Here is a 16,251-nt window from a genome sequence, read left to right as displayed (position 1 = left end):
CACTCTCATCAATGGCCCCTCACTCGGAGCCCATGCCATCAAGCTCCATGATCCCATAATTGACCAACAACTGGACCTCTTAGTTGTTACAGAAACATGGCTGCACCAAACATCTAGCCCCCGACTAGCTCTTGCCATCCCACCAGATTTCAACATTCTCAGGACTGATAGATCTAATGCACCGGGAGGTGGTGTGGCCATAATCGCTAAAACCAACCTGCAAATCAGATCCTGTCCCCTCGAACAATTCGAAGGATAGAAACTTCTTCTAGCCAAAATCACATCTAACCCTAAAACAACAACCAATATTCTGGTCATCTACAGATCACCTAACACCACCCATAAGAATCTAGACATTCCTTTCCTACTAACCCCCTACATTAAACCCAATACCAAATACACCATCCTGGCCGACATCAACTTGACCACAAAGCAGACGCCCTCCATGCTGCACTCAAAGATATGAACTTCACACAACTATTGAATGCTCCCACCCACAGGAAGGGTAGAATCCTCGATTGGATACTCACGCTCAACTCCCAGCTATCTATTGATTCCATTGCGCCCCCTCGATTGGACAGAACACTGTATTGTCAATTTTACACTAATTAGTAATGTGAAATGCCCACCCTTGACTAAAATAGTGGACACTTATGAAACAAGAAACATCTGGAAGCTAACAGCAGACAACCTCTCCCCCATCTTAAGAGAAGCCTTGTCAACCAACACCTTAATAAGCGACAACCCTAGCCTCCTCGCAGAGTTTTACCACAACTGCCTCACAACTACTATTGACTCAGTAGCAACTATTACAACCAAAAACGTCGTGCTGACAAACGAACAAGGTTCTGGTTCAATGATGAATTAGTATCGCTCAGGCGCACTAAAAGATCCCTTGAAAAGATCCCTTGAACACATCCACAAAAAAAACTGTTACAACAGACTCAGCCAATGCTTTCATGGCGGCTAACAAAATACACAAAGCTACAATCTTACCCCATCAAGCAAATGCTTACAACACTCGCATTAGCAATGCTACCTCTCACTCTAAGGAACTCTTCTCCATTCTTAGAGAACTGGAAAACCCAATCCCAGCTACAACGTAGGTTAACTCCAGCAAAGTGTGGTGTACCACCATCCAAAATGCTCTAGCCTCCAAAAATCGAATTACTACAAAAAGAAATCATCACAAAAAGAAAGCTCTTAGCTGATAAAAAAACCTTCCCTGGACTCTACAGTCCCCACAAACTACCGACCAATAGATAGATAAAATTGCCTATACACAAATTCAAGCCCATCTTGAACAAAACCAGCTTCTGAACGATAGACAATCAGGATTTCGGCCCAACCACAGCACCGAAACGACACTCCTTGATTTGAAAATACAGATGGACAATATTAGGGACACAGGCAAACTCTGTATACTTCTGTTAGACTTCTCTGCCGCATTCCATCTATTGGATCATGACAAACTCTGTGCTACACTAACGAATGACTTCATATTCGCAAAGGAGGCCACCCTTTGGGTCAAATCTTTTCTAGCTGAGTGTACTTCTAGAGTTTCCACTGGTAAAGAGGCGGCATCTCCCATCCCAGTCCCTACAGGGGTACCTCAAGGGTCATGCCTGTTGCCTACCCTCTACAATGCGTACACTAAGCTCCTATTTGCGGCATTGGATGCTATGGGTGTCATCTATACTAACTTCGTGGATGACACCCAGATCCTCATACCAATCCCAGGGAACTAGGACCAGGACACCCTGGTCATTAACAAAATGTACGCAATAATACAAAATTGGATGGCTCTTAGCCTATGCCTCAACAATGAGAAAACTGAGATTCTCATTGTGGGCTCCCCAACTAAAATGTATGCCCTCCACTCGGATTATAAACTATTAAAATTGATGGTACTCCTATTCCAGTTCTCAAACAGGTAAAAACCATAGGTGTTTACTTAGACGCCAACCTAACCATGACGAAACAAGTAAATGCACCATCTTCAGCTACATCCTACACCTCCAAATTAATTGCTGTAAGTCGCCAGTACCTTACGCCCAAAATGGTACTACCTTTGCCAGAGCACTGATATTATCCAAGTTGGACTAAGGCAATGTACTCCTACTAGGTAACTCTAATGCCAACCTGACAAAATTACAAATAATGCAAAACAAAGCATTACGAGCAGCCCCAGGACTAGAAAAGTCAGACCAACATCAGAAGGGAGACCCACTGTTTACCTATCAAGGCTAGAATTATCGTCAAAGCACTGTGCGTTACCCATAAATGCCTTGCTAAGAAAGCTACCATATATATCAACTCAGTAGTTAAAAAAATAATCTAATAGAACGCTTAGATGTAACAAAAACGCGCTCCTCGTGGTCCCGCACTACAAAAGTTCTAGAGCAGGGGGAAGCAGCTTCCTAGCCATGGCCCCTAAACACTGGAACACACTCCCCTTGAACATCAAAAATGACGACTCCTTCCAGCGCTTCAAAAAGTTACTAAAAACACGGCTATTTAACCAATTTTACCCAACTGATACCCAGCTAACACAATGCCAATTCTATGACGACCACAACCAGAATATGTAAATAAGTATATTTGACATATGTAATTATAACCAATGTTTCCACTTTTTGCATTCTATTGTACTATTATATTGTATCCTTATTTACTGTAATGCCTAATGCCTATGAATTATAACTAAGATGTCTAACTATACTGTGATACCTCAGGATGTGGGCATACAACAAATGCAATAAATAAAATGCAATAATTAAAATCTTAATTTCGATCCCTGTGCCTATACTCTGCTCTGTCTTTTTTGACAATTTGCTTAGCATTCGTATATTATATACATCGGCTTTGCAGCAGGTGCCTAAAAAACGTTGATAGCTATGGACTTCTTATTTCAAGGACTTCTTGAGCACATCTTGGGGAAATTGTACAACCATGCTTCTACTAAATCTAATGCTTCTTCCAAAGTACAAGAAACGCAGCTATTGCTGGAAAATGCTGGTTACTACGAGTTTTAAATGTTCCCAACATTCTTGTTCAGCATTCAGTCTGAGCCACAGACTACCACTACACATGCAGCTTAAACTATAAAATCAGAATCCCAATGTTATCTTTCAAATGTATTAGATTTGTGCACACGCTTCCCATTACTGTTTCTCTCTGCCTCCATATTTTGTTAAGATTTTCTTTCTTCTTTCTCCACAGACTATGTTCCGGATTACCCTGGGTAGAAGCGCAACATGCCATTTCTTTCAGACAAGGCCTGGTACTGTAACACCACAGTGGTGGTGACAGGCACAACATAAAAGGTTTAGAACATATTCACTCCCTTTTTTCATACACAAAATCATTTGAGAACATGTCCTTTAGTTAGCAGAATTAAGCATTTTCTTATTAGCAATCTCCTTCTCATTCACAGAATGCTCTGGAACTCCATTCCTCAGAACCTTTTTTTGTGTTTGGTTTACTTGATTCTTTATATGTTGAAGTTTACATCTGTGCTTCAACTGCTAACAACTCCTCTTTTATACATGATATCTCTTCATCGCCCTCTTTGGGTTATCCACTTGCTTGGTGCTTTGTAGCTCAAAGGGTCTTCCCCTGCTTCTCAGCTATACATGCGACATTCAGCATCCCACTTGCTTCTCAAGTGATTTGCTTGGCAAATAGGTCCTGCAGCGTCTAACCTGGATTCTGACTCCCCTCTGTGCTGTGTTACACCTTTACAAGCAGTTGTTTGCCTGGGGTCTGGATGCATGAACTCCTTGAAAGGCTTGTCAGTTCTCCAGCGGCTTGTCAGGTTCATCAACAGTGCCTCGCACCAGTCTCGTGACGTGTGAAGCTTTTCCCCTGTAGCCTTTTGCACTCACCAGTGGCTTCTTTTGATTCAGCTCAATGAACTTCGAGCACTGCGCTTCCGGTGTGCAGTTCACAAAGTAATTTTTTTAAAAATAAGAAATCTTCAAGGCACAGCAGTACAACCACTCACATATAAGACAAACTTTAGTGTTTCAGTCTGTTCTCAGCTTTTGATATTACTAAAAATCAGTCTCAGTATGGTGGCAACTCAACACACAAACAATGCACGCTATTTGTTTAATTAAAATGTTTAGCACTGGCACTACCCACAGGGTCTTCGAGCTACTTACATCGTTCAATGATTCAAAAAGGTAGAAGGTGACACAGAAGTTACAAAATGGATTCAATATGGGATAGGAAGATTGTGATAGACAAGTTGTAGCAGGGAAGGAGGGCAGAGGTACGTGTGGCTAAATTGGTATGCTTTGAGGCTCTTCTTGAAAGTGATGATGGTGGGTGCAGTGTAGATGTGAAGAGGTACTGTGTCCCAAGCTCTGGGTGCTTAAGGGTGTCGAAGAAGGAAGCTGACACAAAGGTGGTGTTTATAAACTTTTATTATGGAAAAAAGACCCTCACTATTCCTGTCTTCTAATAGGGTATTCCCTGCCTCAAACTAATACTAAAGACTCCGTCCGAATGTCAGTCAAAATCAAACTCCACCGTCCTGTGCCACAACCTACTTCTATCCCTTACATTACAACTAAAGGATACTCCAACAGAAAGTTCCTTCTTCAGGAGAATTACCCCCTTCTCCTGATATTCGGGTAGTGTGTGTAAAAAAATGTTCTCTTGCACAAAGGGTCCCAGGGGGAATGACTCCCTTTCCCTGGCTTGCAGTTCCACACAATCTTTGCAAAACTCCACGTTCGGGACTAGGAAAATGACACCATTCTTGTGGTATTGGCCTGTACAGTTCACAGCAAGGCCAGGGGGAATGACACCCTTCCCTTGGTGTTTTGAAAAGTTATTTCCACTTGATGTGTATTTTGCCACTATCTTTCGGTATTAGCAAAGTCCCAAACCCTTCTCTGGTGATTAAGGGACTTATCTTTGGTAATCCAACGAGGAAGTTCTCCTCAAATACTTTGTTCACTATTGTTAGGGATCCCGACCCATCTCTGCTGGTCAGTGGGCTTATTGTTGACACTGCGATGAGGAAGCTTTCCTTGGATGCTTTGTTTGCAATTGTTAGGGTCCCCGACCTGTGTCTGGTGTTCGGTGACCTTTTGTCATCCAGTTGTTTTTTCATTACTACTGGGACAAGGAAGATCCTCCCTGATGCACGCTATACAGTTCTGTTCCCCAATAGCCCGATAGCTGCCACTGGGTTGAGGAACATTATGTTGTGTCCCCCCCTCTCCACCAATCCCCATATCCCTGCCTGGTCTCCCGTGCCTCCATTTACCTTCTTGTGGGATGCGGCACATCACTGGTCCTTCCTAAATGAGGTTCCTTGACAGCGGCTTCCTGTGCTCTTCTCTTCTGCTTGGATAGTCCCGGTGTACCCCGGCTATTATCCTCTAGTTACCGTCTTGACTCCGTTCTTGGACCCGACGGTCCACCTTGTTCTGATCCCACCACTGCTTCTTCCGTTCGGCCTCGCAGTTGGGTCTGCTCCCGTCTGACCCATGATAGACTCTCGCAGCCTGCTGCTGGTGTCCTCTGCACAGCATTTCTTCCAGACCTCACTCAGGGTTCGAAACTGCCGGGCTCCTAGATTCCCAGCAATTGGACACACTTCAGTCTTTCTTCTCTTTCCTTTGTATCCCTGGGACTCAGCGTCGACATCTGTAGTCAATTTGGCATTCCTCATGCCTCAGATGAGCCACCTCATGGCAGTACTTAGGAGTTGGTTATTCTTGGTTCTTCCTCATCTCAGGATGTTATGTTCTCGCTATATCCCATGTACTACAACAATACATGGGTTTACTCCCAATGAAATGGCTCAGAGTGGAAGAGGGGGCTAGGGAATGTTGGGGAGTGGCATTGCTTAATGGGATGTACGCTAGGTGATCGTCCTTGTCCCACAGATGGGGAGTCCCTCCCCATGAGCTCCTTCCACATTAAACCACCCATAGGGGGACTATTGGGTAGCGGCCGCAGCCACATGTTATGTTATATTATAAAATGTATAAAGCGCACATTCGCCAAAAGTCAGCTTGGCCCTAATGTTCAATCCAAGTAGGTACTGCAGGCGCAGATCTAGAATAGAAGCGTTTTCAAGGCACACCTAAACGTAAGTGGATTCCCTTTAGTTCAAACGTCTCGTGGCAGTGCATTCCACAGCTTGGCGGCCGCTACCGAGAATGCACGCACGCCAGTTCATGGGAAAGGGCCCCCCACCCCCCGTGTAGAAGTGACGATACCTAGTGAATCGTTTGTCCACTGGGTAAACGCCTTTTTTTGTGTCCATGTTAGTTTGCAGAGTTGATTGTGTAGTAGATGCTTGCTTGCTTGCTTGTCTGAGGTTTGTGTGTGGGGTGGGCTTGAATGTGTTGAGAAGGTAAAATGGGTTCTGTGGTGGATAGCTTTGAATACAATACAGAGCCCTTTGAAGGCAATCCTGCAGGGTACAGAGAGCATGTGGAGCTGGGCGAGAGCTGGGGTGATGTGTGAATGTTGGGGTAGGTAGAGGATGAATCTCTCTCTGCTGTGTTTTTGCTTGCAGAAGTGTATGTGTGCTGTTGGGGAGTCCAATGAGGAGAGTGTTTCCCTAGTTCAGCTCCCTAGTTCAGCTTGGACAGAACCAGTGCCTGGGCTGCAGTGCTGAAGTCATCAGGTGGGAAGACATCTGATCTTGCAAAGTAGATGTAGTTGTACATAGCATGTTTTGGTGACAGCAGCTATGTGGTGCATGAAGGAAAGGTGGGGGTCAATGGTGAATGGTGGACAATGGTTGAAGTTTTATTGACAGGTGTCAGATGTGTGGGTTGACAGTAGTGAGTTCTTGTATCCAGGTGGGTGAGTTTGTGTTTGTGCCTGGGGGTTGGGGGGAATCAGATGAGGAGGTATTCCTTTTTGGAAGGGCTGAGATTGAGGAAGTGCATGGGCATCCAGTTAGTGATGGTGGAGAGAGCGCTTTTGAGGGTGTGGAGTTGTGAAGGGGATGAGATTTGGAAATATATGTATGTATTGTCTGCATATTGGTGGAAATGGACATTGTTTGCGTTAAGGCTCTGTGCAAGGGACTCTTCATATAGATTGAAGAAGAGTGGAGGCAGGGAGGAGCTCTGCGGACCCCCATTCTTGACTGGGGTGGAGTTTGATCTATAAGAAGACATCGAGACAAAATGCGTCTCGTCAGTGAGGAAGGAGGTGAACCTGTCGAGGATGGTGCTGGAGTTTCATCCTGTGGAATAGGATGTTTTTAAAAAACGTTGACAAGCACACATGGAATGTACATTGTGAATAGTGCAGTATGTGTATCTCTAACTGTTGCTATGCAGAATCCACACATTGAATGGGGTTCTATGTCAAATGTTCAAATCAAAATGGTTGAATGACAAAAGGGTCGAGTCAAAATGACTGAAAACCAAAGGGTCGAATTATTTTTTTGTTTTTGTTTTCGTTGGGGGGGGGGGGGGGGGGGGGCCCAAACTGCCATTTTTGGTGCAAAAATCACTTTTTTTTACTAACCGAAAACTAAAAAAAATATATATTTTTTTTTTAAATTCGACCCTTTGGTTTTCGGTCATTTTGACTCGAACCTTAGGTCATTCAACCATTTTGGTGTCGAACCTTTGACCTGACACCATTGAATGGCACACAGTCCACAATGGTACTACAACAAGCACTACCTTAAGCAGTTAGTCTTTAGCTAGGAACGCTCAGAACTCACTCCATATGCCCTTGGGGCGCAACTGTGCTTGCTGCATAGTGATATGTGTCTTCACACTCACTAACCCAAGTTAAATCTGTCAACCATTCACACTTAGTAGGAGGCACTCGATCTTTCCATCACCAAAGAATGCTGCCCTCTGCAAGCATACAGCCTACATTCAGAAATGCACTCAGCCGCTTCTCCCAGACCCCTGCTCACACTCCAAAGGTTCACCACCTTGGACAGTGTAGCATACACCTCAAACCAAAAACGCACTAGCCGAGGGCAGCTCGACAGCATGTGCATATAGCCAGAGTCATCCTGCCCACACCTCAGACAACTATTTTATGCAGTGTGCATGGCGTGTAATGCAGCATGTGCAGAATCTTATACTATATCAGTTTGAACCTCATATTCATAGAGAACCGCTTAGTAAATATACACATTTTCTTCCACATCTCATCTGTTCTATCAAGGTCCAATTCTGTTGCCCATTTCTCGCGAGCCTAATCTTTCTTCAGAGGTATCTTATCTATCACCTTGGCATACAGCAAGGCCACTATTCTCCGTCAGCCGTAAGAATTGGATATAAGGACCAACAATTCTCAGGGGGCTCTAGCGGGTAGCATTCCCATTGCCGCTGCCGTTCTTAGTCTATAAAGCTGGAGTATCTTCGTGGTTGTGCCCTTTTGCTCCTCCCTCCATGTTTTCAGTGTCAGGAATTTCCCATCCAGGAACAAGTCTCCCATTGAGTAATAACCCAGCCCATGCCAGAGCGCCATCAGCGAGGTATCCGAGGTCGGGGATAGCTTGGGGAATCTCCCAAGTGGTAACCATCTATAATACCGGCTCATCGCCCTCGTTCCTTCAAAGATGGCCTTCCAGGCGAACTGCATGGTCTGCATTGGGTCAAATGGGCAGTCGTTCGTGTGGTCGATATTTTCATATCTGCCTGCCCTACCGCCCAGCTTAACATCTGGAGGGAGCCCCTCTGCCCTATACCAGAACGTTGCATATTGCGCCTGAACCAGTGTATTTCCATGTGTGGATTAGTAAACCCTCCCTTATGATAGGGCTGAGCCATATTCTCCCATTTCTTAACCATGGACCCAGAGTGCCATACAAATGTTGACAGGTTGGTGTTAAGATTGCGAAAGTACTGTTTACCAGGCCATAGCGGTACATTGGCAAAAAGATACAGTAGCTTGGGTAATGGTGTCATCTAGACCAGTGCTCGACACCTGGATAGTGACATCGGTATAGGAGTCCAACAATCTACCTGGTCTTAACATATATTGCATTTGGCTCAAAATTGTCAGTCATTAGTGTATCCTTGCCCCAAGACAACTCCTAGGTATTTAAATCGGTCTGGTGCCCACTGCAGCTGCTCCCAGAGGACAGGCCGAACTGTCCCTAAGAGGAAAGATCTCCGACTTATCATAGTTTATTGTAAACCCGGAGAGATGACCAACCTCAGTGATACCAGGCAGTAATCGGGTCTAGCTTGTCTTGTGAATTCCTAAAGTAAAGCAGCATGTCGTCTGTATATAGGTAGACAATTTCCGGCCGGCTAGCTAGTCTAATTCCAGGTCTTCCGTGCCCATCTCTGATCAGGTCCGCCACAGGCTCGATTGCCAGGGCAAACAGGAGCAGCGAGACTGGGCAGCCCTGCCTGGTCCCTCTGCCGAGCATGAATGGTGCAGAACGTAACTCGTTTGGGATTTGTGGAAAGGAGTTTTATGTATTGGATTATACAATCTCCCAATCCACATTTTTGCAAGACAGCAAATAATTATCGCCAGGACACCATGCCAAATGATTTGCGCGCGTCTAGTGCCACAGTCACTGCCTGAGCAATGGGCGAGACTCAGGCCAGAACGCTGAAGAATCGTCTAAGGTTCAGGGATGTAGGTCTGCCGGGTATGAAACCTGCCTGTTCTCCATGGACCAAAGAAGGCATCAAAGGCAGCAGTCTATTTGCATAGTTTCAGCATATATTTTAGTGTCAACGTTCATCAAGGACACCGGCCTATACAAGCCGCAATCCTCAATGGGCTTCCCTGGTTTCAGGAGCACTACAATAGTTGCTTCACGCAGCGACTCAGGGAGTTGTCCATTCTGCACAGCTTCCTCCAACACCTTCAAGGGGTAAGGGGCAAGAATGGTCCCATACTCCATATAAAGTTCGTCCATGATCCCATCAGGCACTGTGGCCTTGTTTTGCAGCAATTCCGTATTTCCTCTACCGTGAAGGGAATATTGATTTGCACTCTTCGAGAGCATTGAAATTGGGATTGAATCTAATACTCTGTGCATCTCTTCACAACCATTAACAGCAGGTACCGGATAGAAAGCCCTATAAAAGCCTGCAAACAACCCATTGATGTCTTCATCGGAGTATTTCATGGTCTGGTGCGTGTCTCTAACCCGAACTATGTGGGCTAAGCCTCTTTATAGTTGTACCAACTTTGACAGTGTCCTGCCTGGTTGCTCCCTCTCTCCGTACCTCCTTGCCGTAGCCAGCTTCCCAAAGTATTTCACTTCCCTATTTGCGTGTCCATTGAAGGTATCTGAGTCCGTATCTCAGCCAGCACCGAGTAGCTAGGTGCTGATGCATACATGTCTTCTAGTTCCTTAAGCTTACACTCACTAAGGGCAATATCTCTGGGATAGTCTTAAGCACATCAAACTCCTTAGCCATTGCCATGCCCCTGACGAATACTTTAAATGCTTGCCATAGGGTACCCTGGGTCACCGCACCGTTATCATTAATGTGGGTAAAGGTCTGTATGTCTTCCTCAATTTCCACCCAGAACAGCAAGTCTTGCAAGTATGCCGATGTGAACCGCTATGCACTACGATACCGGGATCTCACACCCCAATCCAGGGACAACACTATGGGCGAGTGATCCGAATAAGTGCGTGGGAGAATGACACTTGCCCCAAAAGGCATCTTGAGGTAAAAACGAGGTCTATCCTTGATGACATGTGTACTGTGGAGTAGTAGGAGAATCCCGGCAGTGACGGGTGGAGGACGCCCCACACGTCCCACAGATCAAGTCTGTCCATCTGGCTAAGAATGCAGCGTGCTGCACGCTGTGGAATAGGATGTTGAGTAGAATGGTGTGGTCGATGTCAAAGGCTTCAGAAAGGCTGAGGAGTACAAGTAGTGCTGCGTCTCCTTCGTCAGTGATGCTGTGGAGGTCATCTAGGATGTGAAGTGTAGCTGTTTTAGCGCTGTGTACAGGTCAAAAGCTAGAGTGGAAGGGGTTCAGGAGGTTGTTTGTGGTGATGTTGCAATTAGGTAGTGACACATCGTTGGATTATTTTTGTGAGGCATGGCAGGACAGTAGTTTGAAGAGCATGGGGTCGAGAGATGGTTTTTTTGAGGAGGGGTGAGATTTGTCAACAAATAAAGCTATCTTTTATATTACTGGATACTAGACTATAAACTGTAGAAAGGCCAGTGCATTTTTCCTTTTGCCTTCCCTTAGTACATTTTATTCTCATCAATTACCTAATAAAAGCCAATAAGTGTTGCAGCCAACCTCAAATGCCCTAATAAACGACTAGTCAAAACGGACAGTATTTTAATTCTGATGAGCCGAGTACCTAAATGAGCCATGGACAGAGCAAAACCACTGCCATGATTGGGAGATGACCCGCTAACAGCAGCCTTATTTGGGGAGGTGGCGCAGTAAGAGACTTGAATGTTTGGCACACACATAGATGCATGAGGCCATGCAAGCATGACGTTAGCCTCTCTCTGAGGCAGAGAATGCAGAGCAACACGCATTGCTGCCTGAGAACCGGAATAGGCATCAAGCGGGTGGCACTAGCAGATCGTTTTATGTGTAATGGAAGGATCCGCTAGAGCCTGCCCATGTCTGTATCACATGGGTAGGCTGAACGGAATTGTACAGGTTTTGAATGGTGCTATAAAGCCTTGCCCTCCAAGATCAGAAGATGCTCAGTCAGGAAGTTTATTGTTAACTTAACCAGCTATGTTTTCTATGGAACCCCATTCTTTTTGTACTGTTTTTGATGGGACGTAAAGCCTTCCACTTCGCTTCCCTTCACTTCTGCTCACATTATGGGGAAACTGATCAGTCGTTCAGACTATCAGTACTGGAAAACTGTTTCCCTTTCTGAATTCTTGAAGTTTTACAATCGCACACATCACCTTACAGTGCAGCACAGATACTTTTGTATCACCCTAGCTTTTTAAACCAGGATTCTTTCTTACTTTTATATATGCCTCTTACTTTATATAAGCTGGTAGCAGCAGTTCAATTTTTACCATTTTGCATTTTTTTTGGTCTGCAAATTCGAATTGACCATGTATGGCTACTAAATGTGGCGTGTGCCCTAAAGAGACCTTCGCTTGTTCTTTTGCCATAATGTAGTTTGGCGTTCTTAGGTCACGAAAGTCCTTATAAAAGGACATCCACTTGTCCGAGAAGGCTGCTGCTTTTTGGGGGGGGGGGTGTGGTGTGTGTCTCTGTCTGTCTGTCTGTCTGTCTGTCTTGGGGTGGATTTGAAACCAGTAGTTGTCCCTAATTGGCTGTTTGAATGGTGCATATCCTTGCCATTGGTGGGCTTGGACTGGCTTCCAGCTCAGGTTTTGCGTAAGAGGAGCACCTCGGCAGCTATTCTTCAGAGCTACGTTGGAGCCAAGAATTCCTTGAAGAGCAGACTGCTGAAGACCCATAGACGACTCCTAAAGTGGCCCAGTATCCCTTTCAGTGGCCGGCCCAGTGAAGACATCCTCTCCTCTGCCTAATCTCAGAAGACCCTGAGTGGTGCCTCATCCCTTGTACTAGTGAGACAAACTAGTCTCAACACCTTCGAGTATCCAGCCCTTCAAAGCATTCCGAAGTGTCCCTAGACTGCCCGGTGGACTGACAAGCTCTCTTATGGGCTCCCTCACCAGAACAGTCACCTTTCCGGGTTGAGGCTGGGACTTTGGTAGTTACCAGCTTGTGCCACAAGTGGCCTTCTCCCCGATTTTCAGCTTCACCGTCAAGGGAACCTGTCCTGGAGCAGCTACTGTGACCGCCATTGGAAGGATGCCTGTCGGCGCCTGTAAACTGATCGTTGCTGGAACCCGCCTTCTTCCATCCCAACAAGTGTCCTAAGGAGGCCTGCATCATTGGATTCTGCATTTCTTCACCAACAGGGGTTGCAACGCATTTGCATTCAACCGGAAGAATCCTCGAACCTGCAACTCCTGGGTACCCATCACTGGAACCAACGGCGGAAGATCGAGCCCCCAGTGACCCCAGACTATCCACAAAGACAACTGGGAAAATCAGAGTCAGGGGTATAAGTAAGCAACAGTCTGTGCCTACCACCACTGCCCCTTCCAATAGGATAACATTGGGAACAAATTCCTTTGTCTCCTATCTCCATTCCACTCACAATTGGTAGTAGAATCAGGGTCGGGTATCCTGCCCCTGGGTTAGCCTTGGGTCTGGAAGAAAATAGAACACTTACCTTTCCCTTGGTAAGTTGTTGTAGAATAGTTTGAAACTAATCAACACCACAAGCCCATTGAATCCTTTCTAAAGAGAACTCATACTGCTGAGAAACACTGTGTTGAACTCTGACTTTTTGGAAAAATGTTCTTGTAATTGGTTCCCATAATGTACTGCATCTAACTAACTTATTTACCTGCATTACTTGATTAAGTTATCTGATGTCTATTAAGTGAAGCTAATGGCGATTGAATATATTTGTATTATAGAGTATTGTGTGATAGTACTAGCTGCTAGTTTCAATTTTCAGTGTGTTCTAAAGCCCTAAAATAAATAACTATTTGTATAACTGACTATCTAAATTGAACTAGTGTGTGCTATCCTGTGTGGACTCATTGCGGGCCCCTGACACCACTCACACTCCCGAGAGTAAGCCTTAACTGCTCATCCACCTACCTAGATTGGGTTTTGGCTAACCTCTCAAAGCTACTCGCTCATCATAACTAGGATGGCCTCTTAAAATATATCCACCAGGCCAGATTCAAGAAATCCATCTTAACATGTACCATACAGACTTAATTTGCCCCGACATGGCTAGATTTGTTAGAAGTCAAGATTTGGAGGAGAGTTTTGGGTGTATCAAATAATATCCCTCTTGCAGGTATAAGATTTGAACTCCATTTCATTTCCCACTATGTGCGTGTGGAGTGGAAGCTGTTGTCATTATTTAGGAAATTAATTCTTCCAGTCAGCGATTCCCTCTATGAAAATTTGAAGGAGTGAATGCATCTAACATCGAGAGGGAACTCTATAAAGTATACAAGTATGACTGGAATGACGTGCAAAATACTTTTCCAAAAGATTAACTTGAATATTGACACACTGATTAACAATCCGACTAAGGTTAAAAAATCACCTATATGTCTATGATTGGATTGAGACTTCAGAAAACTTGCATAGGTATGTGTCTATTTCTCATCTTTCCCAAAAACATAAAAAAGGGGTAATTTAGCATCTCACCTCACTTGATTTCCTGATAGATTATACAGAACAATATTCCTCAAATTTCATTGGAACATACTGCCAACTAAGGAAATACTCCTGCGTCGAGGTATGATTTTATTTGAAGACTGTGCGTAGATTTTGTAATCATAAAGACACTATTGAATCAACCCGACATCTACTTTCTTATTGTACAGCGCTAAATCAAAAAAGGATGCGATATCTAAGAAAATTGTTTCCCAAAAATCAATGGCGAAATGAAGAACACATTTGGCACACATGTTTAAGTGGTGTTAACACCTCAGACACAATTGCGGTTGCAGCTTTTTCTTAAAATCTCTACAACAAAAAATAAAAAGTTAAACATACGAGAGCCGAAAGTTGTGCAATACACTTTTTGGTACCTTTTTATGTACCTTTTGGTTTTAATGATGGGATAATATTGTTGTATTTGTTGACATATGTAATATTTTACTCATGTTCATGTTTCTAATCTTAATTTTGAGGCTTTGAAAAAGTTTAGTAGTTCGAACATTTTTAATCTTTGTGTGATCATTGTGATTTTACTAGGAGGAGCAAATGGATTTCTCTTTTTCTTGATATGCTGTATTGTAATGATGTGATTTCTTTATTTCTAATGAATTTGTAAAGGCTATTTAAACCATACACAATAAAAGATGTTAAAAATGAAAAATATGGTATTTTGTGTAAAACTCTATGAAAACCCTGAGTTTTCTATGTCTGGTGGGGGCTATATTGATGGGACGGTGATACTATGCCAGTTCCACTGTCCATTTCTGTACAACTGTGTGAAAATACATTTTAACTCTACCTTTGCTGCCTGCGATTGCTTATTCCATCAGTGATGGATTTGAGCTTCCAAAACAGGAATAAAGTTCCAACTATTAAAGTGATAATATTTTTAATATTTCACATTACACAGGCATACACTTCAAGGAACACCTTATACAAGGAATGTAGACGAAAACAAACCATTGTCAAGATTGAAAGATCTTGGGCTCTTTCCATTAAACAGACAATAGTGTCAACCAATTACAACTAAGGCACTCAAGAGAATATTCACAATTCAGCAAGTCGTAATGCCAGTAGAATCGAAAGGAGGTAATGACATCAGAGAAGAGAATATGCATTTATATCTACCATTATCCCTAGCAACAGGGGTTGCTGGCAAAGCCTAAAAATGAGTTATCGACACATCAAATGATCCAGAAACAAAAATCAAAATAAGCCTTTTTAAAAATAGGCTTTACGGTAATCTTACCTCATAATGCAGCATGAAATTTTTGTCCTTCACCCCACTGCAAAATAAGCAATATGCATGTTAATATTTTAGATCAACCACTTCCTTTACCAGCATTGATCATTGTACAGGTACTGCAGGAGTCCAAATAATAAAACCAACTTCCCTGGAGGAACAGAGCAAATTCCATCGCCCCAGTGTTGGGAGAGGCTGCTGGCAACAGAGTACTGGGCGTGCAGAAAGAACTGAGGGCTGACAAAGTTTGGGGTCGTTATTGCTTCAAACCTCTTCACTATCATTGTCCTTACTTTGGGAGGGTGAGTCCATGTCAGAGAAATGGACATCTGCTAGTACTTCATATTTACAAATGTTTCTTAGCACCACCCCCTGCCATTTGGACTTTTATAGAAGACCTGTTGCTTGGACAAACTGATACACATAGCTCTGTGGGGATATGCTGGTACAAAATCTCACCTCACTAATATGAACCTCTTACCCAACCATCACTTCTTTGCCACCTGCCATCACAATCACCTCATCTGACTGAACGAACACACACACACACACACACACACACACACACACACACACACACACACACACACACACACACCTCTTTTCCAACTATCTACTCCACTCCACCAGAAACATGTCCTACAGTACACCCTTTGCTGGGAATTCCCTCGAACAAAACTGCCTGCTCTTCGCGTTTGACCCAGTGGAAAAAAACAGATCTACTGTTGTGGTATTCCACGGATCAAAGATCTCAAGAACCTTCTGACACTTCCCACTTGTGTGAGACCATTCTTGCCAGA

The 16,251-nt window shown here is 44.0% G+C and overlaps 1 protein-coding gene across 1 annotated transcript in view; it reads right to left on the bottom strand.

The window, feature by feature from the left end:
• PNPT1 (polyribonucleotide nucleotidyltransferase 1) overlaps positions 1-16,251 on the bottom strand; it is a 1,336,943-nt gene that overhangs the window by 468,162 nt on the left and 852,530 nt on the right. The window contains exon 15 of the mRNA XM_069608057.1: positions 15,458-15,494. Within this exon, the coding sequence (XP_069464158.1) occupies positions 15,458-15,494 (37 nt within the window). The remainder of the gene's footprint in view (positions 1-15,457; positions 15,495-16,251) is intronic.

This window comes from Ambystoma mexicanum, chromosome 4q (assembly GCF_040938575.1).
Source record: "Ambystoma mexicanum isolate Mex_15411 chromosome 4q, UKY_AmexF1_1, whole genome shotgun sequence".
Lineage (NCBI taxonomy): Eukaryota > Metazoa > Chordata > Amphibia > Caudata > Ambystomatidae > Ambystoma > Ambystoma mexicanum.
Note: the sequence above shows the minus strand (reverse complement) of the source record. Positions and strands in the feature narration are given on the sequence as shown.